Here is a 27,258-nt window from a genome sequence, read left to right as displayed (position 1 = left end):
TCTCATACTATCGTTCTCTTCATTGTTTGCGACATTCCTTTATTTATATTATTTATTTTTTTTTGGGGGGGGGGACGAGGGGGGTAGATACTTCTCGATGTGATGTTAGAAGTCTCGATGAGTACAGGTACCGAGTCAACAGTAAGTCATGAAACGGCGCTGACTGATTTCATCGCTTATACAAAGCGAAAAGTGTATATTCGGTCTCCAAAAGTGCTCCCGACAATTAGCCAGTAGGTCATATTCAGTTTTCCAAGAAATTACCTGATAGTTTATCCACATTGGTCCTGAAAGTTATGTGACCGGTCTCCAAAAGTACTTCCCAAAGTCATGTCGTCGAGGTAAAGGTCAACTGTTGTTTTGTTGAGCATGGTTTGTCGTTGAGAGACTGGGGAAAACTGTGTGTCGCCTCTCGGCTGTATTTCCTGGCTAGAGCATCTCTCCATTGTGGATCTATAGATGGCTGCTCTCATGTACCATTATTCAAATGTACCTCTAGTTCTCATGGAGAGAGGATTCGAGAAATTTCTGCAAACAAGCTTACTGCGCGTACCTCTCGCCATTAACTGTTACGTTACATTCTTTTTTTTTTCTTTTTCGCTATTGACATTTCAAATAATCCGCGCCCAGCGATTACTTTCGCGGGCGCGCTCTGCATACGCGTAATGCGGTACGCCAGTAGAATATCTCGCACATTTCGTGAAGGGCCGCTCCTTTGTTAGTACGCGCCTTAACTCATCATGGGTCGCGGCGCATCTGCATTCTTGGGAAAGGAGCGCCGCCGCATATGGCGTGGCGCAGGTGTTTTAAAACGAGCTTATAGCGGCGGCCGAGAGACGCTTTCGTGAATAGTCGACTCTCCTGCTCTCAACACCCATCTGGTTCCCTTTATTATTTTTATTACGTTTCGGCAGGCGCGAGCCGTTACTCTTTTGTTTTTTTGCTCCCTTTATTCTGTCGAATGTTCCGGGCTAGTTAACCTAAAACAGGTGCTGATAATGAATAATAATAATAATATCTGGGGTTTAACGTCCCAAAACCACGATATGATTATGAGAGACGCCGTAGTGGAAGGCTCCGGAATTTCGACCACCTGGGGTTCTTTAACGTGCACCTAAATCTAAGTACACGGGCCTCAAACATTTTCGCCTCCATCGATAATGAATACTTGCTGATAATGAATGCTTGCATGAAGGCGCTCTGTCCGTGACGCGCCAGAACTTTAGGAAATTGCGTGAAAGGTTTATATTTCTTTTACAAAAGCGCATGCGTTGTACATTGCATAATTATGCGTCGAAAAAGGTGTTTGGACGACAGGACAGTACCAAGGTGACGTATACCTTGGTTGTTTCTTCGCTAGTGCCACTAAGTGTGTGTGTGTGTGTGTGTGTGTGTGTAGACAGACACAGACAGACACAGACAGACACAGACAGACACAGATAGATAGATAGATAGATAGATAGATAGATAGATAGATAGATAGATAGATAGATAGATAGATAGATAGATAGATAGATAGATAGATAGATAGATAGATAGATAGATAGATAGATAGATAGATAGATAGATAGATAGATAGATAGATAGATAGATAGATAGATAGATAGATAGATAGATAGTGTGTAAGTGTGTTTACCCTTAGTTTTCACACAGGTTGCAAAGTTTATGTAGTTTTGATTTTGTGCTCAGAAATGCTGAACGGTGCGAAAACTGAAATGGAGCGAAAGACGATGCGCGTCGACGGTGACGTCACCGCTTTCCGTTATGTCTGCTAAGCGAGCATGGCATTGCAGTTGCATTGCGAAGTACATGCAAATACTGGACGCATCGTTATTGCGAACATTCGTTTGTTTTCTTTACCTGAACCACAAAAATACGCGCAGACTGGAAAATAAAACATTCTCGTGCAATTTTTGTTTCTACACACTCCGCATTAATTTTGACCACCTGGGCCTCTTTAACATTTACCTAAATCTAACTACGCGGGGGATGCTGGCGTTTTGACCACATCGTAATGCGGCCTCCTTGGTCGGCATCCCCCTGTGCTTAGCAGCGCGAACTCTGAACCTTTAAGGCATAACCACTACGGCGGGCGCGCAAGCATCGACCAATTGCTGACGTCACACACTTGAAGCCGCAGTAGCACCGGAAGTCGCATCGACGAAGCATTAAGTCACCTTTAGCTATTACGAACTCGAGGGCGTGTCACGCATTTTAATGTATCTTCCTTGCTTCGGAGAAAAGAGATTAAAGTTGTAAACGAATGCTTCAGTTCAAGGTTGTTTCGTATTTCTCGTTAATATTCCTTGAAAATATATTACGTAAGCGCGAAAATAAAGCGTGCGCTCCGATGACACGATGAACAGCAGCTTCTGCGCAGCTGCCGAAGTTCCTGGAACACTTAAACGGAACACAAGCAGCGGCAAGTTTTTTACTGGTTTTCTTTTCTCCTAGGCTGCGATAACTCAAAGCTCCGCACATCCGTGACCCTCACACTGCCGAAGCAGCTGTTTACCCTGTAAATGTATTCGTATACAAGGCAATGATACACACAATACGCCGGGATGGCGCGACGTTTATTTATTCGTGTTCACTGAATTCCTATTCCTGGTGATGCCTATGCGGTTCTCTCGTTCTCTTGAGACGTTTATCGACGCCACCGATTCGTCGCTTGCAGAATTCGAGTTCGTTTGTTCTTTAGCACATGAAACACATGTACGCGTATAGGCGAAAGCGACGTCACCGGTGAGTTTTCGTTTTTTGCCTGTTTATTTGCTCGTTTTTTGTTCCGTGATTGTATTAGACGTAGAGTAGGCGTTCGAGCTGTGGAGCAAAAAAACTTCGAAAAAGAAATGTGCACAGTATCCTGTGCTTCGTGCTGGTCTGTCGTGAATCTCGTCGCGAAGAATAAGTGCAACGGATAGTTGCAAAAATAGCGCAGTGGTGCGCCAAGACGAAGCACAGTGCTTCAAGGACGACCGAGACCGTTCGCCCTGTTCGGTGGGGCAGTGTATTGGGGTATATATATATATATATATATATATATATATATATATATATATATATATATATATATATATATATATATATATAGCTGCAATGATGAATCCTTCTTCACTATTTATCAACACTAATGGGCTGCTATACCCCAGCTCGCACGTTGCACCCCATATGTATAAATCGCGATAGTATCAGTGGTTTCAACGCCAGATAAGACTTTATGCGGACAACTTGGCGATACCTTATCTTCCAGCTAACCTCCCTGCCTTGCCGCGTTACTTTGATTCTCTCGATATCTCTCTCTATTCAATGTGTATGTGTGGCATTGGTCATGTTTCCATAATCGACAAATTGATCCATTGTGTATCTTCATATTCCTTTTTTGGGGGGGGAGCGGGGGGGGTCAGCGGGTAATGGGTGCGTCCTATTGCACCGTAATGTGAATGTACTTCGCGTACCTTTCATCGTAATTCTAACCTGTAGTTAAGCAGCACTGCACCACTTTCGTCTACCTCATGACACGAAAGCAGTTATCAGCTATACAGGCAGTGACGGCGTGAGAGTGCACCATCCATTATCGCTGATACCTCACTATCTAAAAGGAGCGGCGCGTATTTAGATACCTATGTGGCCTTGTTGTGGTCAATGCTGTTATCAACTTCGTTGGTGTTGTTGTTATAAATACCGGGCTGTTGTTAGTTACTCTTTGCGGCGTGGCTTTGATGACTGTCATGCTACCTTTATTGTGTTAACACTCTATCGCGTTCCGTTGTTTTTCCTTTGTCCGTGTAGGGCCGGGTTGAGGTATACAGTACTGTTAACCTCCGTTCTATATCGTGTCTCTTTCCACCTGCAGTGAATCCAGCGGCCTTGCCCAAAGCGCCGTAACCACGGATCCCGTCCAGGTTCATCACCCCGAACCGTTCCCCCTGCCACAGGTGAACATGGTGAGTACGGCTGCTTTCAACGCATAGTTGAAAACTGTACAAAGGACAATCATTCAGTTTAGTTTGCCGCTCTTTGCTATACTTTGCTGTGAACATTAGTGACACCCAGCGCTGCGCAATTTACGTCAGCTCAAACGAACCAGTTGCGATAAACGCCGGGCACATTTTAGCGCCGATATTCATAGCCGTTACACGCGTACAGACAGCTCGGTCAGAAACAAGTAATATCGAAGTAATTCGTGGCATACACTTAGTAAAATCACGCTGAACAATACTGAAGTCAATGAAAATACTGACTTTATTTCCTCGGCGTCTTTTGAATATATGCTCTTATAGATGAAACAGACCTCGCCGGGATGGCTTTGGGCTTATGGAGGTGGGCTGTGGAAGAGAGGAGGGGGGTAACTATTCCTAACAGTACACTCCCTTAGAAAAGTTTTTGTAATTATGCTGACGTTTTTGTGTTGACTCTCTCTGTTTTCAATATACATTTTGATTGCATGCATGCCACAGAACAGCATGCGCGATTTTTTGTCAGGCCTATGTGGAATGTCTGTCCGCGTACGCCATTTTTATACAACCCGCGGTAAGGTATTGATGAGTCGTAGCCGGTCCGCCAGCTCTCAAACTCCATTTAACCGGCGCACGCTGCAAGGGCAGTGCTTTCAGTGGACTCTTAAATAAAAGTAGCACCTCTGTTTTCAACTTCCTCCCTTATGTCTGTTATGGGTACAAGGTTGCAGGTTTGTTTGCAGGACTCGATGTCCGCTTTATGACGCGGGCTGGCTGCACGATTGCTCCAGTATACACCACACTTTTGGTCTGCGTTAAAGAACCACAGGCTATCGAAACCTTAAACTGGAGTCCTACACTGAGGCATGCCTCATAACACTCTGTAGTTTCCGAACGTTATATCCCATTTAGTGTGCCAGGAACGCCGCTCGTTATGTAACAATAATTGTTGGGGTTTTACGTCCCAAAAACCACGATATCATTATGAGAGACGCCGTAGTTGAGGGCTCCGGAAACTTCGCCCACCTGGGGTTCTTTAACCTGCACCTAAATATTACACGGACCTCTAGCACTACACCTCCAATGAAATCCGGCTGCAGCTGCCTGGATTCGATCCCGCGACCTTCGAGTCCGCAGTGAAGCACCAACCCTTATCACCGCGGCAGGGTATCGCTCGCTATATAATAATAATAATAATAATAATAATAATAATAATAATAATAATAATAATAATAATAATAATAATAATAATAATAATAATTGTTGCGGTTTAACGTCCCAAAAGCTCGCTATATATAGACCAGAGTTCCTTTTACTGCAGTGTCTGCGTTTAGAGAAAGCATAGACGCAATCTTGACACCATTTGTCACCTGACGTACGGCCAGAATAGGTAGTGCAGGTTTGGCGACGTCACAGCTAATGGTCAGCTAATAATGGCGGCAAGCAGGCCACAATGATAGGCTGAGTGATATTGTGCATGTTCGTTCGTTCGTTCCATGTAACCCACAGACCTCCCCCAAATATTACTGTCCCCTACAAGATAAAAAAAAATGCTGGTTTCTACGCAAGACGCCGTTTGAAAGCTATTGCGCACATATGCGGTACATTTTGTTTTAGTTTTCCGCACTGCTTCACTTTTCAATGCGCATTGTGTGCAGGTTTATCCGACACAGCGATGCATGGCGTTATGACGCACTACTAAGTTAGACCCAAATTTATGCCGTTTTACTGGGCCTGTAAAGTATATTTGGCATCTGTTAGATATATACCTTTCTTTGCATCTCGTGCGTTTCGAAAACACGTGTCCCGTGTTTGCGAAATCTTTATTGCGCGTTTCGAGACCGGTGCTGTAATAACGCATTTCGTTTGGAACGCGACACATACGTGTTTCTCCGCAACCTACGTTTCGCAAACTGTTATTATATAAAATACCAGGTGCTTTTTCCAGCAGGAAAGATTTTTTTTTTCATTTTATGCGGCATGGGCTGTGTATATATAGATATTTTACGTAGCGCTTACTCAGTTAGCTATGCAATTTCGGAAACCAAAGTGTGGAGACGGAAATATCAGAAATAAAAACAGAATATTCATTTCTTTAACCAACGCAGTTACCACAGAAGTTGCAGCCAGAGTGTCATAGAAATTTTACAAACACGATGTTAGGGGCCCGTGTAGTGTGCGATGTCACTGCACGTCAAAGAAACATTAGATGGTCAAAATTTGCGGAGCCGTCCACTACGGCGTGCCGCATAATAATATCGTGGTTTTGGCTCGTAAAACCCCAGATATTTCGATTACAAATATGTTTGAAGTATGTGAAATTGAGGGAGTTGGTACAGGAAGATTAAAACAAGGGCTAATACCCGGCTTGCTACCCTAATTGAGGCATGGATGGTAGGACTACAAGTGCAAGAAAGAAAAATATGTAAGGGTGCACCCGGAGCACGTCCTCATAATTGCGACTTTTCGCAGCACAGGCTAATAGTTGTCAACGCTGTGGTCGTTCACCGTTTGTCCTTCTTGGAAACTTCAATTCGTGGCCCTTTCTTTAAACGAGCCATAAATTTGGCATCTTAAGGTGACTATAGGCTCATGACACAAATAATCCTTGAACAGGGGGGGGCGGGGGTAGCTGCAGCCAAAGTTTCAACAAGCAGAAACGACTGAGACGCGCGATTGAGACTTAAGACAGGTGACACATACACATACAAGCGCTATGTGTATGTGTCTCCTGTCTTCGTCTCGATAGCGCTGCACGTATCCAAGTATGAACCGACTCCTCCAAGCTTAAGCGCTGTTATAACTTGTCAAGAATGCACTCGATCAATATACACGGGAGGTCACTCAATATAAAGTACTTCGTCGCCTAAATTCCTTGATGCGATTAGTTTTGAAGACCGTATGCTACACTACCTGTCACTAAACCTTTAAGTGTCATGATCACTAAGCAAACTAGCACAGAGCACATCGGTGAGTATGCCGGAATAGATGAGCATTAATTGCACGTATTTCATGTGTACAGTGCGGTGCGGCCAATGTTCGCATCTGATCAATGTATCAGATATTTTAAGAATGCGAAAAGCTGAAAACGCTCATTTAAAATAGTTTGTACGTCAATTCCATCAAGGGTTTGAGTGTCATCGACCAAATCAGGTCTTTGGAATTTGTTAATAATTGTGACGTATATATCCATTAGTCACACTAATGCTAATAACTTCCGAATAACACCGTAGGGCATCGCCTTGGCCGTCGCACTAATGACATTATAATTTTATGCGCGCCGCTGCTCGACTGGCAAGTGTGAAACTTTTTTTACGTACTCTGTGGCATTAACATCACTAACCTCACTTCACTTAAATAGGATGCCGTCTGTGCTTTCGAAACGCCGAATGTGAATTAAACGGCACTCCTTTTATGTCCTATTGACGTCGGCACTGCGCCGAGTGGATTTTTTTATTTATTTTTTTTGTAGACTAGGTTCTTTCACGTGTACTATATTCTTCACAGAACAACGTTTCACTTAGCTACAGATTGAAACCTCTTTAAAACGCATTCTCCAGGAAGTCGAAACTATATTAAAAAAACAAAAACACGTGAACCTTTCGTTTCATGAACACTGAAAGAACTAGCGCTAAAGTTGACGAGCACGAAAAGGAGAACAGACAAAGGACTGGCGCCAGTCCTTTGTCTGTTCTCCTTTTTTGTGATCGTCAATTTTAGCGCTTATTCTTTCAGTGTTCGTGGATAACCAACTAGCCCAACAGTCTGTTCTGTTTTCGTTTCAAAAGTCCAATTCCATATATAGATGTGCTGTAGTCAAATCAGTTAGGCAAGGAAGAGTGTTGTTTTGACGCGCAGTTTACGAGAAACCTTTGCGCCAGCTGTTCCCATACGCTACATGAAACAGCAAAGGAAGCGTTAGGAAGAAACGTGTCGTAGGTATACCGTACATTCATTGCGTGTCTCACAGGCTAAAGAAAGAAGGAAGTAGATACGGCGTTAATGTTGTTTTCACGGCTGCCAATAAGCTAGGTAAGATTTGTGCCGCTGTGCAGAGGAAGAATGAGCGAGTAAAAGACAAGAAGCGGACCGATATTTGTTGCGTAAAACACACCAACAAATTCACTGATTGCCGTACGAGTGTGGTGTATAAGGTCCCTTTCAGCTGCGGCCGCTTCTACGTAGGAAAGACGGGCCGCTGCATTAACCAGAGATTATTGGAACATGAGAGATCGCTAACCGGAAGGTCACCTTCTAATCTACCTTAACATTGCCGATATTGTAAGTGCACGCCAAAATTCGGTGAATACGCAGTGTTGTACAGGCATAGAAATGATGAAACGCGCCTGATGATTGAAGCATGGCATATCGAAAATAGTGGTAGCGCATGCGTGAGCCAACCGTCGATTAACTTGCATAAAGATGAAATCAAATGCCTTTAGTTATCTTCCACGTAGACCGCCACGCGTGCCGGATTGATAGGTTCGCTATGGGCATGCGCAGATAAGTTTTCGTGCCTTATTTCTTTTCCGCCGTTGTGCGTCTCTACAGTTGTTAGTCGGCGTTTGTGGTGCCCTGACTTCTTTCTTGTGTCCGTGTTTGCAAGCCCTATCTTTTTACGATGAATACTTACCAACTAGCTCAGCTCTGTTATTCTAAGCAAAGGACGAACGATTTTGCTCGGCATTCACAGCGCCCGTATTAAGCTTAAGTATTAAGTGAATAGGTGCGCAATGTTAACCATAAAATGTTAAAACTTAACCATATAGGACTGACTTATTAGGGCTGTGAACATTCAGCCAAAATTGCCGAAAAATAGGAACATTTAAGAAAACTGAAGCGTGGAGTTTACAACAATGATGCAGCCACTGAAATTTACGCCACCGTTTTCTTAACTTCGCTTATTTAGAGATCAAGAGTGGCACAAAGAAGTCATTGTACACGGTTCTTTCACTAGCAATTTACATTTGAGGACGAAGTTTTCGGGATCATCGTAAACGGCGTAACAAGTATTGTAGGTTTAGCAATTCAACTTCTAAGCATTTACACAATACAATGGACTCCTAAATTTTTGACGCGCTACATGCGTCTTGTCATGAACCACACAGGCTGCAGGTAATGATGAATGCCTTAACTGTGTCAGGAAACTGTTTTAAATTTTTAAATCATGCATTCTCGGAGATGCCTCTGATACGACATCTGGCACCGAATGTCCGGAGCGTTCCGTGTTGTTTTAACTGCACGCAATAAAAAAAGCACACTTTCGTCATAACTCCTTTTCTGTAAAAATTTATGGTGCGTTAGCAGCTGTCTAATTGAGAAGTACGCTTCAGATAACCGAGTTCTAGAAAATTTTGAAAAAAAGTGCAGAAATGTATGTGATATTGCAAATACTTTTGGACCTATGGAAGATTAATAGAATCTAAAGCTTTCTGTTGGAGTCATCGAAGTCACGTTCAGATAATTAAGCTGACGCGGCAGTGACGGGCCGCGCATGTGCTGTCAGCCGCACTGCTCCTACCTCAGTAAGTCAAACGAGTTTGATACGAATTTCGACGTATCGCTCCATCATCGTGTTTGTGTTTTGTCGTATGCAACATTTGGAAATGAATCACGATTATTCCTTTTGATAGTATAGTTATTGGCAGTTGTGTGATAGCCACTGGCGCGTGCCTATTTTGTAAATTATTATTTAACGATGATTTTGTGAACCTCGGTTTATTCCAATAGGAGCATAGGCACACTCAAGAGATTGGTAGCAGCATGCAGGTCGCCATCTCCGTCCTGCCAAACAGTGTTCTAAATAGCAAGATGAATTCGGCATGGTTTCTCTATCGGTTTAATAATTCACCGTAAGACCCCAGAACACAGTGTTTTTTAAACACTGTGTTCTGGGGTCGTAAGAATAATTATTGATACTGTTTTGAATTTCACTTAAATCGCGGTATTGCGAAGATAGACGTGAACACAGCTTGCTTCCCGATATTTGACCGTGCTCTTTCTCTCTTATACACAGCAGAGCGAAGGACGCCTAGTGTCGACACCCAGCAGCGAGAAGAGCGTTCTCACACTGGGCGCCGAGAAAGGGCTGGGCAAGAGTGGCCTCACAGTCAGCATCGTCGTCGAGCCGGTGGACCCATCCGCGGCGGCTTGCGTGGACGATGACCCCTACAGTAAGCATACTAACCGCGTAACGTAACACGCTCCAGGAGTCAAAGCGTGTGTGTCCGATGATGGAGATGCTATGATAATCATATCGTTCATTATCTGCGGCAGCATGAAAGTTTGGCTACAGGACACCCTGTTGTCCACTATAGCATTGGTTTAACGTTTTAAAGCGTACCAAATCGCTAATATTAAACCATAAAAATAATAACGCTTTCTTTTGTATAAGCCATCCGTAAGATTGACATTTATTAGCTATGCGTAGAAATGGCATTTATTATGGCAGGAAAAGAGAGATCTTGCTGAGTCATATTTCCGACTTGTAGTCTGCCTTGAGGAAGGAAAAGGAAAGCAAAAGTAGAGATGTGTTAGTTATGAAAATCTGGAAGTTAGTCAACGATCTTGTATCGACGCATGTATCGATTAGCATGTATCGATGAGGAGTAGAAAGGGTGGTAGCGATCACGTTACGTTGCGCCGTATAGATATGCGGTGAACATGAACTGGATACAGAAGTTTAGAGGTCAGAGTTATGACTCGTAGACTCCGTACTCTCAGGACTTGTTAAGGCGAAGTGACAACCTTTCACGACCATATATGTCAATTGAAATACTGATACCAATAATAATCTTCAGGAGAGGATGCCTTGGTGAAGATTTCTTTCGCCGGTGAACTGCCCTTTCGTTGAACTGCTTACCCCGACGAGTAAGAAGCGACGTCGACAGCAGTGCGATGCATGGTGCGGTGCCAACCACAAGGAAAACAACGATTAACAGATTAAGTTGATGGAATGTGCCGCTGTGTTGTTAAATGCGACTCACCTATTTACGGATCTCGTCTCTATTCGGAGTCATTGCGAAGTGGCGGGACATCAGCTATGTAGTGGACATTAACCTGTCGGCTAGACGGAATGTTGAAGCAAAAACCGCTTGCATTCAGTTTCTCGCCAGCCAGCCAGTTTGTATACCATAATTCTGTAGTTTTAGAGCGCAGCTCTTAGTCGCCCGTTCCTACGTTGAGTGGCGTCGCCGTCGCCGTCGTAACCGAGAGACATGAACAAAGAGACATGAACAAGTAAAAGGAAAAAAAGTATTCAACATCGAATGGGATTTGAACCCTGGCCCTCTGCGTGGCAGCCGAGTATTCTACTACAGGGCCACACTGGTACTTGAAACTCAATTCCAAAAAAGACCCTATACAGCCGTCATGTCGGGCAAGGAATCGCGTTAACCTATGTAATATGGCGTGGCAGAAGAGTAAAATAACAACCAGTCACCACAAAATGCTAATTGCGCAACGAGTGTGTGGTTTAATGCTTCCCACCCACTACAGAGTGCTCAGTCATGATTGTTCATCGTCATCAGCCACATGCAATATCTACAAAGTGCACGTAATGCCTCACAGATGTGTAGCGGGTACCTCGCTTATCTGCAGAAAGACGAATAATAGCGCAGTAGGTGCTGTCCTACTTCACAAAAATTATGATCTAAGGCGTAGAGGGTTCCTTGCGGAAAGCCAAAACTTCAAACACAGTTGGCCTTGCCCCAACACGAAGCTGCGCTCATAATTCGCATTAGGCAGTATTGTAATCGTCGGTGAATTTTTATAAATTCCCTTGATCAGTGGCTGTGCTGGAAATTCATTTTGCAATGTTCAGCTGACGAGGGTATGCATAACCCGTCATTCATATGGGATTTTCTCTTTTTACTGAAGTAGAACTTTCGCCTGTTTCACATTCCGATGACACTGCGTACAACACTGTGACACTGTGTACAAAGAGTACAGCATAGTTTGAGAGAGTAACAACGACTACTCGTTAACACCTAATTCAATTAAATGTTTTAGCAGAATGAAATTTCAAAAATGAAAGGCACATGACATAGGGAACGGTTGCCAGATTAGAGAGGTCCTGGTATGGGCAAAATATCTCAAGGGGATTTATGCTATTCCAACCTTGTATCATAAGCGAAAGCCAAAGAAGTGTCACGATCGTTGCTAATTACCGATAATGGACGAAAATGGTCTTAGCATATTTCGCGAACTTTAAATAAAAACATAATATAAGAATTAAGCAGCCTGACCACTCGCATAGTCAACAAACATCGAAGCAATATAAAGCCATCCTAATTCCAGCAATGTAAGCTAGAGCACTAAACGTAACGCTTAAAAACTTGTGCCCACCAGTCAGCTGTACTTGTTGACGGTTCAGCATAGTGTTTCTATGGTACTTGGTTGAAGGACCTGTTTAGTAATGCACAACGCTTACTTACCTATATATCTTGCTTCTCTGGAATGTACGTGTTAAATTGCGGAAATTTGTTCTGACAAGTTCTTTCTTGACATTTCGTACATCTTTTGTTCTTTGCAGCCTGCAAAACACCCACACCCGCCGAGGAAGACATGGTTCGAAGCCTAATTGTAAGTTCCTCTCTCTTCTACATAGTTCGTTTGGATAAGTTCTGCCCCACAACTGTCGCAGTCATGATCGTCATCAGACCTTGTTGAGTTAAGTCAACCACAAGATAAGACCATTCGTAAAGATCCTGCGCAGTCAGTTGAATTCGTCCCATGATTTCACTTTTCCAGCGACATAAACGTTGTGGTCCCAGACTTACCGTGTATACTCACTTTAGTAAAGGTCCCATCCGCACCTGCCAATAACATTCACATGTTGTGGGCCACTTTGTCTTGCTGCTCTTGTCTTGTTTCCTCTATTGTATAGTAATATATTACGCATAAATCAATAGATCGCTGAAGTACCTTTCTACAACCGCACTTTTCCCATTGTTTTCCCATTGGCGTGAACTTTGTCGTTTACCAATTCACTGGGAACAACAAGGGAACTTTAAGAGGTGTTCTAATAACGTCGTCAACAGATCACCACTTCCGAAGTTTTCGGTATAATAGTTTCCGCTTTCCGTAGCAAATCCCCCCCCCCCCGCTTTCTCTTGTTATCTAAGATAAACAACCTGCAAAACGCTTCCCTGAACCACTTAAGAAAAAAAAATGCTATTTTCTCCCTAAACTACCTCTTTGTCATGTTGGTTTACCCGGATACGGGAAAACTCTTCCGGCACTCTTACTTGCGGAGGGCAGAAACCTTGCTTCCGGTATAAAGAACAGAAAGAGAACGGCGCGACATAGCGAAGAATGGTTCATGAAAGCTGTTTTATTTTTGTATTTTGTTTCTTCGCGGAAAGCCTGATTGATGGCGGCTGGCTGGTGTAGAGAAATGCGGGCGCCTTTCGCTTCTTCTTCTCTTCTTTCTGTACTGTCCCGCGCTGATGTGGGTGACAGTGTATAGCCCTAATGGATGGCAGAATAAGTGGCTGAAGAAAGTAGGTTCTCCGCCACTGCAGTTTTTTTTTATTATTCTTTTTTCCTTTTTCCTCGTGTTCTTTTTTTTTTTTTTTTGCTTTTCGTGTACCGAACATGTTTTGAAAGAATGGATGAGGATAAATTGTCGCTCCAAGCATGAATAATTCTTTTTTTTTTTTGCTTGCTTCGTACTTCGGCTAGCGCATGTCAGGAACGCTGTATAACCTCGCAAACATACCTCAGCCTGGCGTGCTGGGCGCCAGGAGCCCGCTTTATAAATTGCCGTTCGGATGATGGATGCAGGAACGTCCCAAAGCAACGCTTTGGCTCGGAAATGCGTCACGCCATGGCCGGAATAAATTTTGACCAGTCAGATATGTTAAGACGCACATAAATTCGCGTAAAGACGTGAGTGGTCAGCGGCGTGGCCGAGGGTACTATACCGGAGGGGGAGGGGGGGGGCTAGACCTGGCCACCTTATGCGTACTCTAGTATAGTATACTTTCCGTTGGGCTAGTTGGGGCATTTTTGTCATAAATAGTAAACCTAGGCACCAAGAGCATAGCCACGCAAGAATACGTAGACAGTTAACGCATATGTTCGTTCCACTGTGGCGTAGCCAGAGGGTGGCACACCGGGCCCGTGCCCGGCCCCCCCCCCCCCGAAATCTTTCTCTCGCGCTTCTTTTTTTCTTTTTGCCTCCCATCTGCCTGCCCGGCCCCCACTTCAGATCAAGGAGGGGCCTCCCTCCCCCCGCGAAAAAAAAATTCTGCCTACGTCCCTCGTTCGTTCGCGCCTGTATTTTTATGTGTGCGTGCATATTTATAAACTATTAACTAGGGAGACGGGGGCAAGGAGATTAAACAACCTCCCCTTCCCTGCTAGCTACGCCTATGCAAGTGTTATTTTTCACGCATAATCAAACCTGCCACCTTGAGCCGATGACGTAGCAACAGAGCAGCGAGAGTGATTACAGCGACACAATACTTAAAGGAGTACTGATATGAATTTTAAATATTTTCGGATGGTTGCGCTAAATAAAAGAAACACACTGGAGTCGAGGACCCTAAAAAGAGCGTTGTGGTGCCTGGCAATGCGGCGAATATATTTTTGATATCGCTACTTTTAAAAAAACACTTTCGGTTTCTATATCGAGAGGGCCGCTTCTCAGCGCCGTGTCATTGCAGTGTGACGTCACGGGGACACAGCAACTCGCGACGTACTAGCGGTACATCTTTCATCTGCTCGCGATGAACGTAAACAACGATTAGTGAATTGTGGTCCAGCGACGCCGACAGTGAGTTCTGTGATTTAGGCCGCATGCAGGACGCAGAATTCTCAAACTCAGTGGAACTGTGTTGACTCGTCGCGATAATGTTCATTGCGATGGCGTTGGCTTGCAGATGCTAAGCGACGAAAACTTTAAAATCTAAGTAAGATACTTTATACCTGCTGTCTGACTCCGGCGTGTGGAGAGCGTCAACACTGCATACCAAGCAAACGTAAGATGTCCCTTTAGTGATGTCTCAAAATCGTGTCAGTACTCCTTTAAGGGAATTCCGGTAGCCACATAAACTGCAATCTGCTTAACAACGTGAGGGTTTGAGCTAGTGTGTACGCATTCACGTTTCTTGGCGTCTATTGTCTGAAAGCTTTTGCGTTTAGTATTGTTGAGTATGGGCTATCTGCTGCTTTGCGTTGGGACATGGCAAAGCTGTAAACACTCTCAGGAGCAAACTGAAACCTCACACTAGGTGTGCTCTCCCCTGGCCTGTTTGGTGCGTGGTGTTTAGCAAGAAAAACGGCGCGAAACACGGTGGAAGATCGGCTTTGGCAACTTCGCAATGTATTAGAACGAACCCAGTCGGTACCTCGCTACTTAAAAGGACGCACATATAGGTGGCAGTAAGAGTATTACTAAAATTGGTACATAATCAGCTTAAACCTGACCGAAAAGCACGCAAAAGATGCGATGTAGTACTCTACATTAGCAACAAAATTTCGTCCTGAGCACGATGGTTTCGGGGCCAAACTCTCGCACTCTTCCAGGTCACGAGAAGTACATTGACATATGCACCAGTGCCGTCCCGATGCCACTGATTGAAGCATGATTGTTAGCATAGAGAATCTGCCTTGGTCGTACAGTAGTTACGATGCACGGCTGCTGACCCGAAAGTCTCGGGTTCGATCCTGGCAGCGGCGGTCACATTTCCGATGGAGGCAAAATGCTAGAGGGCCGTGTGCTGTGCGATAGGAGTGCACGTTAAAGAACACCAGACGATCAAAATTTCCGGAGCCCTCCACTACGGCGTGCCTCGTATCTGTTTCTTCGTGCAGTTCCAAGCACTAGTCGGCAGGCATTGGTACACAAAGTGATGCGATCGCACTTGGCGTTTTTCAAAGGGCAAGCCAATCAATAATCGCGAACAAGTCGCTGCCTGGAAAGGGGGCAAGCCTAATAATTTTTAACACGAAAGTGTTTTATGCCAGGGTCCACCAAGTACATCCGTTACGGATATGACGTCGATAAAATGGACGCCAACGGGTGAGAAAGAAAAAAAGCAAGAAAAAGATCCGCCGCTGGGAATCAAACCCACGACGTTCCGGCCACGACTGTAAGCGCCCGACTCTAAACCAACTAAGCTACCTTGGCAAACTTCCCAAACGCGCCTTATATCTTTCACACATTCTCTCTTGCAAACATTCTCTCTCTTGCATTCTCTCTTGTTGGCGGTGTAGGTAGGCGGGGCGGAGCGGGGCGGAGCGGGGCGGTGCCACCTCTACGAAGTAGGCGTCAACATGGGTGCATCCACGCCAAATGGTGCTATAGCTGCCAAACACGAATAGACATTGTACAAGCTCTCATATATCGCCACTCAATAAGCACTACTTCTGTGAAGACACGTTTCACTTTCGTGTTATACCGATTCCTATGACGGAGGGATCAGCCATGATATTTTTTGGACATGTTCATTGCGAAAGAAGGCTTGAGGTCGACAAGAAGACTGACCTTGACCCTGCGCGGACTTGCACGTCATCGGAAGAACAAACTCGCAAATAATTGCCGTCTATAGTTTCAAAGGTGAACGCATGTAACGTCGGCAGTTTCTACAACGAAATAGATTGTGTAGCGTAGTGTGAGAGAAAGAGAGATGATGAGGAGCTGCTGTATGCACGTTCTTTTCATATATTATATTGACGCCTGTGTTTTACGTTCAAAATTTATTAACGTGACTGAGCTCTTCACGTATTTCCGTCTCGCCAGAAGTAGTCTTATGCTCAGTGCGAAATGTCAGACCTTTGAGTGAAAGGGTAAATATTACTTAGATGGTAGGCAGAAAAAGAAAAGGTTTTTTTCAGAGATCTGTGTGGCGAGTACCACAATATCAATCGGGACAAGATAATTAACCAAAGTGCACTTATTACCTAGCTCAAGTGGGAAAAGTCGGGCTCTGACGCTCGTACATAAATAGTCTGTCTTATAACCTGCAACGTGGAGGCTCTATCGGAGTGGCGTAAACTGTGAGACGATACGAGAAACAGCGCGACACACGGGACAGTGAAAGAGAAGGTCCGTCTCTTTCACTGTCCCGTGTGTCGCGCTGTTTCTCGTATCGTTGAACATGTACCAACCGGCCCAAATACGCACCTTATTGTAAACTGTGAGGCCACGTGTGAGGTCACGTGAAGAATTAGTGACACGGCGTCTTGTTACAGTAGGTGCGCCGTAAAAACGCATCGAGCTCTGCGTCTCGAACGATATTGATTTACCTCAATACATCAATACATTAGCCAGCACCACATTGTAGTTTATATTGTTAGAAAAGTTTGTATTATTTGTCCCTTTTCGCGATTATGTTCCCTCCAGCAGTTATGATGCGCTTACAACTTCTAGAGGGAATGTATTCGTCTAGCCTCACATATGCTAATTAGGCACCTCTGTTTGACATTGGCCCAAAGCTGCTGTGAATTATATGTAAAGTTTTAAGTTAAGCAGCTGTCTGAATTTCATCGAAAAGATATCCTTTTGCATACACAAACCTCTCACGACATCGTTTGCCCTAAAATCTTGCTTCCCCCTTTGTTTTTTGCTTACGCGCAGATGAACGCTGAGCTGCGCAAGGAAGAGTTCGCCAAGCTGCTCGAAGAGCATGCCCAGATCGTCATGGAGATCAACAAGGCCGAGAACAGCCTGGCATAGCCGCTCGTGGCGAGAAGAGAATCGCCACTGTTACCGCCACCATTGCCACCTCCAGCGCCACTTCACGGCTGGGGGCAGAACCGCCTCCTAGGCCAACGTAGCACCACCAACACCAGACGACGGGCGTCTCCCGCAAGATGTCGTGCCACGGGGCATCCCACTAGAAGGACGACGTCTCATCACAAAACCTTTTCAGTTGATTTCCTGGACCCTTCGCGGGTGAGGTGTTCTGAATGAAAGGAAAAAAAAACCACTGGGCTCTTCTTAAAGCGGGGAACATTTGTTTTACTCTAGCGCACCTTCCAGTGCTCGGAGTTGACGTCCTGACGCATTGCCAAGCGCGTCGGTGGGCGTCTCGTTTTGTTTTGTTCGAATCACATTGCACAGTGGGAGTTGGCTCTTATAGTAATCGCACTTGTCTAAAGTTAACGAGCGAAGATGGAGGCTTCCCTCTGGTTTCCCGAGTTTGAAAGTTCGCAGAGGGCCGTTATTTTTCGGTACTACCGACTTAACTACTCTTGTTTAGCGCTAAGCACTAACAATGAACAACTTCGCATGCGAAATTCCTAGTCCTCACTTGTAGCGATTCGTATGGGTGCCATGAGTCTGACAAAAACCGCTGGTGGTAGTGAGAACGGGAGCTGGTTTCAGCATTTTTTTAAAGTCGCCAGTATTGTTGCTGGCGCTTGTAAAATGTACAAACTTTCGCCTCGATGACCCAACCGTTACACTGAAAAGCACTTTGGCCACGCAAATGAGCTTTGTAGAGTGACGTCAGCAGGATCTTCAGCGTCAGAGTAGCTGGCAAGTCTGTCTGTGGTCGCCTCACAGGAAGTGACGTAGGCACAGTGTTAGTAGAACGACTGCCTGTTTATGCACTCTTTATTACCTATGCGGCCGGTCCACGGTTTAGACCAGAAAGAATACACTTAAAACCCGATTAGAGCACAGTCGCTTCTGATAAGTTTACACATGTCGAGCATGAAGGATACAGCAATGTGGCTTGATAACCTCTGACAGTAGCCTCCGCCTGAGGTTAAGCTCGAAAGTAGCGTAAGTTTGTATTTATTGGCACGAGTAACAAACAACACTGTGCATCGACGTAGGAGAACATCCACATAGTTTTGTCACGTGTGTCATGACATCATTCGCTCTCACCTGCGTTTTTACGTCGCGTAATCGCAAGTTGGCATGATGCATTAGCTCTTCACTGGCGCTGTGCGACTCGTGCGTAATCGTACGTCGTAAGGGCCTAATTGGCAGCTTGGATTGTGCGATGTTCGCCCAACGATATCAGAATTAAGTGCATGCATTTACGTTCACTGTAGTGACGTGGTTATGTTAACCGGTTTGAGAAAGAAAATCATGTTCACAGAAGTGGCAGGTAAACCGGTTACTTTGCGTCTGGCTAGGTAAATTAACGCCATTACGGGTGTGAAGATTTTGTGCGGTTCGTCGATACTCCTTGTGATTCTTCTTTTTATCGCAGTTTTATAACAGCTGCGGGCAACGTAAACATAAGTGTTACTCTGCCACAGGACTACTCTTATTGAATATGCGATGAAATACCGTGCTGTGAAGGTGCAAGCGACCCTTTATACTGATGTCTGGTGCAGTGCAAACTTAGCCAGTTCGGACTGAATAATTGGCCTTTTCTATTGCAAAACACACAATACGACACAATACGAATGCTTATTACTCTGGCCTGGAGTGCAGTCTGCGATCAGATGTCCTCTTCGGCTGAAATTACGCTGGGTTCCTCGTTCAAGTTTTTATTGAACAGTACCACTAAGTGGTGAAAGTTAAATCCGCTGACTCACTGACCGTAAACATTGTCTTTGTATAACGTTACTGTCGGCTAAGCTAGTTTACCAAATGTGGGAGTCTTCTGAGCACGAAGTTTGCAAAACTACAGTTCTGATTAGACGACCGCGGTCACGTCAATCCTTTAAGCTTTTGCAGAGATCTTTGACTGATTCGACTCTTGTCGACCGTTTTTCGGCTACTGGTTATTTTGTTCTTGAACATCTTGAACACATCACAGATACCACAAGGACACCAGAAGAGCTAAGGACACACCGCAGCGCTGTGATTGTTCGGGTGTCCTTGTATATGCTTGACGTTTAAGATGTTCAAGGACCATTACCAACCAGCCTAGCTATAGATTCCTCGACAGATTCCTTTGTTGTGCCTGTTTTTTTTCTGTTTAGTTGACACCGCATGGGTGCTTTTTTTTTTTGCCACCATGCCGCCCTCATAACCTTATCTCCAGAAACCCACGCTTTTGTTTTTTCCTCAAGTCGTAGCATGGGGTGTATACAAAAAAAAATAGACCCACGTCTCTATCTGTCAACCCGGTGTGAACTTAGAACGACACATGTCGGGCCTGCACCAAGTAATGCTCAGGCGTTGTATTTAAAGCAGCACAAATGTGATGTCCTCTTATATAAACAACTGTCCGGATCACGAAGGTTGCCAGATCTATATTTTTTTCTCCTCCACATTGATCTTGTCCTTCGTGTCGGACACCTCTGCCGTTTCGTGTCTTTACTTTGGCTGCCAATCTTTGTGTTCGTGTTATCCAAATTTATATTTTTCGCTGCTTTCGACGAATATGGTTGTGTGCTCTCGCTAGATTTCCCGAGTGTTGCAGTCACTCTTGTAGCGATGTACATAGCGTCTATTGTACATTTTTTTTTCTTCATTTGTTGTTTCATTTTTGTCCAACTTAGCTGAAACGACGTCGGGTCGTGTTCATAGTGTACACGTATAATATATGTGTTAGAGGCGTCGTTTCTATTTTTTGAATACATAATTTTTTTTGCCTTTGTGGTAACCAGCGTGAATACACTATGTGAATAGTTGTCATGTCAAGCGGTTGAAATGAATAACGCGTGTAAAGTGATGTTTGTGATGTAACTGTATGTACACAACCGATAGAACCGTAATACCCTGCAGCTCGTAGCTTTCTTTGGGAGGTGACGTTTTGTTCGTTTTTTCACAGCTTTATCGTGTGAGATTGATTGCTTGCAGAATAATATATTTTGGGATATGCACGACTGATCGCCATTGCTTCACTGGGTGTTATAAGCGTAGCGGATAAGTTATCTGGCCGTTTGACCAACGCGTTCAATTTAACTAGGGTAGGCGCTCTCATAAATTGCATCTCGGTACGCTGTAATCGACCATAACACGTTAAAATATACTTCGTGATGTACAAGTACAGTCTCCGAGAAACAGAGTTGATCGCGGCTCTGCCCTACACGTTTCACGCCAGCAAGAGACTGAAATATCATCAGTCATTGCGGTCTGCGCGTCGGTTCAATGGCGTGTCACCAGATGCCGCCACCAGCGCTGCTGTTGATGTACGTCATCAGATACCGGTGATATTCGCGTGCGTCAGTATGACCTATCAGTTGTGCTTGAGTTTTGCCACGTTGTGGTACGTTGTGTCCCAACACTTGCATTTGTACGCCAGGAATGGTGTATACTCACGTTTTGTGTGGGTCTAATCGAGTATTTACATGTACAACAGCCTCGAGATTTCCGTGAATGTGCGAGAAGCAGTGGCGTTTGTCGGTATGTGAAAAAAAAAAACCCGGCGCGGTGGTGAACAGTTCCTTTTATGTTTCGCGCAAGCTGCAAGCGCTGGTCCCCTTCGTATGTATTTCAACACGGCGCGTACGTGAACTTCCCAAGCCACTTGTTTTTGTTTTGGTTGTTTGGTTGTTTGTGTTAATCTTTAGTGGCGTGTGATGAGGCTGTCGTCTGCTAGGAAACTTCTGTTCTTGGAAGCTTTCACCACGTGTGATGCAAACTTTTTTTTTTTTTGTAAAGTTCCCCGTAACGATTCCCCAAGCACTGAAGCTGCGTTGCAGGCACTGTGCTTTAGGAAAAAGCACGACAACAAAAATATTTCAGGAGGAGCGTTAGTCCAGAAAACTCTGTGCAAACTTGTGAGCTTTTGGCGTTTTTCGGGAATTCAGGAAGCTGAAGTCAGCTTCGTCACTTGTTTGTCAGGACGCGAAATGTTGATTACTTCAGCTAGTAATGAAATTCTGGTTCGAGAGTGGTTAACGAGCCTCGACTCGAGCACATCTGACCACCGATGACTCGCAGCAAAGTTCTGGCTAAGCTGACTCACATGAACGGATGTTCAAGAACTTTGGCTAATTCAGCTCCTGTATGACATGAGATTTTCTCAGGCATAAAAACATAGCGGATGTTTCGTTCTATCAAAAGGAAATGCTTGGTGGGGAGACTACGCGGTATTTACCCTTTCACATTGTTGTTGCGAGTGTGTGCAAGGGTCGTTGAACTTTTTGTGTCTGTGTAATTTATGCTCTGTCCTCTACGTTATTTAAGTGAGAAACAAAAAAACCAAAGCGAAGCGTGTGCTTCACTCGCAGTTCGGTAGCAGCGAATGTGATCATGTACCCGTACAAGAAAGCCTGTTTGTATAGAATTTCTAAGCGTTTGTTCATTAGGTGTATCTTTGTGATTCTTGTTTATACATAAAGTGTCTTCACACCGCACGTGCCCTGCGTTGTTTCCTTTGTTCGTTTATTTTTGCCTTACATTTTCTCCTGAACTCTGAGAATCTACTAACTTCAGATGGGCATGATTTGATACTTGAAATACAAGCACGTCACACAGGAACACAAGAAGTCTCTGTGTAGTTACGCCCTCGTATTTCAAGTATCGTGAATCACCAAGTCGCCCAATCAAACATTTTGTCATGATTACTTTGTGTCATTGAGCTTCTAACGGAAACTGCTTAAGGAAAATTCTGGCGCTGAAGTGCCTGCGGGAGCTGTGTGCGCGCGGTGAAGCAAACACGAAAATTTGAAGGCCACTTTGTGAATTAATTCCAAAGTGTGTTCGGCGAAAGCCTGTGGCCATTCGACTGACTATGCCATGGTATCGGGGCAATCCACATTCTTGGCTGTTGCGCTTTGACGGACGGACGCCGCCGCTGGACGCCGCCACCGCACTGCGCAACAGTTGCGCAACGCGCGTTGGAAGGAGCAACGCGCAACTGTTGCGTGTTGACGGACGGACGCCGCCACCGCGCTGCGCAACAGTTGCTATGCGCCGCTGTGCCATCACGTGATTGCTGAGAGAGTGTGAGGGGGTGAGGCCACAGCTGACACCGTGCCAGGGCACGAACGGACGGATGGATGGACGGACGCCGCGAGTATGAGACATTAAAGGGTTTCGCCTTAAAATGACTGAAAGACGGCGTTGCTGTGCAGCCATTCCAGGGACAGCATGTCCTTGCAGTCGTTACACGATGACCTCACGGGAATTAGTGTACGCGTGACGGAAAGACTGACTCCCTGGATTTGAAACTTCGTCACACTTTTTACAAATGCAAAAACTAGCGATTTTCGCACATGTGCGCGGTAACTAAATGTAGTGCGCGTTGAAATACGTTATTGCTTGGAAATCAGGAAGGACGAGGCGAAATCGATTACGTGCCAAGAACGTTTGTACGTACAAGCTGGTGGATTATGCAACTAAAGATGCTAACACTGGTTATCACTGTAATCGTACCTGAATGACCACGGTGCCTTAGCTGCATATCGTGAATTTCGTAGTAGAGTTCACAAGCTTACCACCGCCAAGTGGCCACTCACGGCTGCACCATCTGTATTGATTTCTATAGCCGGCGTTTCTTCTGCCATAAGAGAGGCACGACGATGACTATTACGGCAGAAGGGTAGGACACTACATCCTGTATTGAAAAGCATTTTAGTTCACGCTCGGCACTGCGTGATGCGGTGCACGGTGTTCTCCATGCGGAACCCACTGTGAATGTGTTCCGCATGTACGACAAGCATTGGCTGACTGCCACAACGAGCGCACTTCTTGACAGGTAAGTGTTCGGGATTTTTGAAAGGAAGCGTATAAGACGGGGCACAACGGCCAATCACACCAGCATATTGTCACGTGGTCGTGACGGTGAAGAACACGAACTCAAGCAGGTAAAGTTGAAACACTTAATTGGGCGAACTTGTGCCCACGAAAAGCAGTGACGCACTCAGCGCAACGACAGCGTCAAGCACAATCGTCGCTCGTTGGTAATCTGATCGTTGGTGCAACTCATCGGCTTTTGAAGTTTGAAGTTTATTGTATTCCTTAACAGAGAGAGGATAAGGAGCTAAAGGCTACATTGCCTGACAAAGGTTCTTCCTCCTGTGCGCATTCGGCTTGCGTGTATACGTGGTTTCGGTGCAATTAAGTACAACACTAGAGCTACCAAACAATTCAATTACACATGCATTTACATAATTTTTACTGCAAATAAAGCAATACAGCTAGACATCACATACACTTCATGAAAACAAACACATCATACAAACACTTCAAGAATATATACCTAAATGCAATAAATTATGAACTTTCAAATTGCAGCACAAGCCGAAAAAAACGTACATACGGTGTACATAAAGTTAGTGAGATTTATTTTTATTGATAAGTTGTCGTGCAATGTAACACAAAGTTTTTTACAAATTGTTTAGAGCGGGGTGTATAAAAATCTATATGATGCTCAACAATGTTTCATAGCCGGGGTATTTGATAATCTAGGTCCTGACGTCCGCAGTTCGTTCGCATGAGTTCGCATTCTCGATTGGTGGCGTAATTGACATCGATGAGTAGGAATGGGTAGGCTACTAACATGGAGCCTGTGCTTTTAGGAGCTTGCTCCTTATGCTCGCGACTTGTCCGTTGTCGGCGGCGTGTACACTAGTTCTCATTGTTCCCGCCAGAGGCGCAGCTGCGCTCTCTCCGGTGATTTCAAGAATGCTCACTACATGGCGCGCCGCCGCTCAAGGCGGCGCACACCATTTAGATACACACCATGCTCGGTGCATGCGCTAGTTAGATAGGTAACCGCTAGAGGGCTGCGCCTCTCGTTTGGCGCTCGCGTTTGACGCGCTTCCTTTCTCTTCGCCGGGAGCTCACTCAGTGAACACTCTTCGTTGCCGCTCCGCAGCATGAACACCCCAGCCAAGGCAGCAGCGCGGCGGGCTCGCAACGCAGCAGCAACTCGGGCTCGCCGCCAAGACCCTGCGGTGAGAGCCCGGGAGGCCGAAGCGAAGAGGGCTAGTGTATATAACAACATTGTCACGTCTATACATGATGGTAGAGTAATGTGTACGGAGGATTCGCGGGTTATTCGATCATCTCCAAGCAAGCTCCTCCAACATCATTCACTTCGTGGATATGGCGGTGATATTTTAATGGGCAAAAGTAATCTATAATAGTAAATATACATGCAGAATCGGAGATTCCCGCGTTAGTGTTGGTGGCCGCGTTAGTTCCAGAATAAACTCGACTACTCACGTCGAGCGCAGTCTTATCAGAATAGTCTAAAACAATGGGGAAGGCTCCCAGACATTCCTGCGCACCTTATACGCCGACTGGTGCACGCGTCAGAGGCCGTTGATATTAAAATACAGAACGAAGTGCACGCGGCAATAGATATATGGGGGTCGTGACCCTCCTCCTATGGCAATAGCTATCAGTAATATGAATATGTTAATTTAGATATCTCTGATACACGTACAGCGAGAAAGAGAGAGATAGAGTCACGAAATAGTTAGAGAGATAGAGCCATGTGGGATAGAGGCGGGAAGATTGCGCAATGGCCCTCCATCTCACCACTCGGTTTCCTTTGGTAACATCGTAATGTTCTAAGAACAGTGAAGAACCTTGTAAGGAGATAAACCTGTGAGTCAGGAGTTTACGTAATCAAGCACGATCGTACCAGGAAACTCTATGCGACCTGGACCTTATGAAGGCTCCGCAGCCATCATGCACCGGCTCGCAGGTTCCTAACGTGTCGGTTGGTTATTAAGGCGAAAGCCTTACATGCCTCATCAAACGGGAAAATTGACTGTCGGCGTCAGCACGAGTGATATAAAAAATTTGCATCTGATGATGTCACCACTTTACGTCATCGTGACGTTGCAGATCACATAAATTTGTGACGTCATCACAGGACATCGCTCGCTTGGTCAAATTTGGAACCGATCACGGAAGCAGTGCGAAACCTAGTGAAGTGCAGAAAGCTTGCAGTGCCTCCGATCCTGGAGGCCGTACAAAATCACGTTAGATGCAGAAAGCTTGTGGAGATGAGAGAGGATCAATACATCATCTGAGAGGAAAAGAAAGAACAAGGCTCTCGCCTTCGACTCGTCTTAGCCGAATGCATACGGGGCCCTGGGATTTCTTTTTTTTTCGTTCTGCCCTATATATGGCTCACGCCCACAGTGCGGTATTGGCCAAGAATCGGCTGCACTGGAAAAATAATTATTCCCCAGTCACACGGGGTACTTTCGATCGCAGTCCGGATTAAATTTCTCCATCGCGACTGGCTTCATTGCGCGAGCTGCGAACGAAACGCCCGACGCAATCAGCAGATGCTGTCTCGATCGGGCTCAGTGCATCTTCTGTGACCGTCGTAACACTCAAGTCTGGACAAAGCACTAATGAAAGCTTTTATGGAGATCAAAAGAAAAGTAAAATAACATTATGCTTTATGGATTCAGCAAGGCAACTTCACTTTCAACGGCATCGAGATCTCTCAGCCTTGCTGACACGCCTTGCTGACAACGCCTTGCTCACAACATCTTAAGTGACTCCCGAAGTGGCATGGAGGTCAATCAGATATTTCGCAACAGTATTTAAAACATAACCTTATTTTCTTCGGAGGAACGGCGACAGAAGAAGCCGGTCACTTATTTACCCTCTCGTCACCGCTGCAGATTGGGCATAGGGGCATGTGCGGCACTCTAGCCTAATGATGACAAAGGCAGACAGTCGACAGCTCCATCTTTCTGAAGGTGGATTTGATTCTTCCATTACAGCCCATACTTCCAGTCCAGGGGAATAGGAGGTCTCTGTCCTTGTTTTGTTCCGCTATAATATGTATTCAAGTAAAGACCAAGTAGCCCAAATCACAGCTTTAACTCTTCGTGCGGATAGCGCGTCTGCTCTTCTCTCCGCTCTTCTTTCCGTCTTTCTTTACCCTTTCCTCCTCTCCTAATGTAGGGTTGCAAACCTATGTCGTAATTCTGGTTGACCTCCCCGCCCTTCCCTACTTTTTATCTCTCTCTATCTCACCCACATTTCGTGTGGTTATAGGATTTCCACTAAAGCAACGGTAACAGCGCCCACACATTGCCCTTTCCTAGACAATTTAACAGTAGGGTAACCAGAACTTTGCGCACGTCATCAGCTTGGGTTGTCTCCACTGCGCACGCATCATACGCTACCTACTATTTGGGTTGGCGTGCCGGCCCCTGGTTTCGAAAATAGCGTGCGCACCCAAGCTGCCCCGAAGCACCTTTGCGTCGGTTTCGCGAGGATGCGAGCGCAATTATACTGCGCTGGTATTTACGAGGGACAAACCCTACTGTGAAGCATCTCTTATGTAAACCCAACAAATTCTATAAACTCGTGGTCTGGATATCCAATTCGAAAGCTTCCTACAGTTTATGCAACTAAGCGTCGGTAGCTGTACTGGTTGGTTCTAGTGAATACTGTGAAACGTTGTACTGGCGAACAAAACCATGGACAGACGTTTCTCTTACTATCCTGACCATG

General features: G+C 45.2%; 1 protein-coding gene across 1 annotated transcript in view; it reads left to right on the top strand.

The window, feature by feature from the left end:
* Positions 1 to 22,178, top strand: part of LOC119373755 (uncharacterized) — a 28,843-nt gene extending 6,665 nt beyond the window's left edge. Inside the window, exons 2-5 of the mRNA XM_037643818.2 lie at positions 3,857 to 3,947; positions 9,976 to 10,132; positions 12,493 to 12,542; positions 17,545 to 22,178. Coding sequence (XP_037499746.1) covers positions 3,857 to 3,947; positions 9,976 to 10,132; positions 12,493 to 12,542; positions 17,545 to 17,643 — 397 coding nt within the window. The 3' untranslated portion in view covers positions 17,644 to 22,178. The remainder of the gene's footprint in view (positions 1 to 3,856; positions 3,948 to 9,975; positions 10,133 to 12,492; positions 12,543 to 17,544) is intronic.
* The last annotated feature ends 5,080 nt before the right edge of the window (positions 22,179 to 27,258 follow it).

Source organism: Rhipicephalus sanguineus, chromosome 11, assembly GCF_013339695.2.
Source record: "Rhipicephalus sanguineus isolate Rsan-2018 chromosome 11, BIME_Rsan_1.4, whole genome shotgun sequence".
Classification (NCBI taxonomy): domain Eukaryota; kingdom Metazoa; phylum Arthropoda; class Arachnida; order Ixodida; family Ixodidae; genus Rhipicephalus; species Rhipicephalus sanguineus.
Note: the sequence above shows the minus strand (reverse complement) of the source record. Positions and strands in the feature narration are given on the sequence as shown.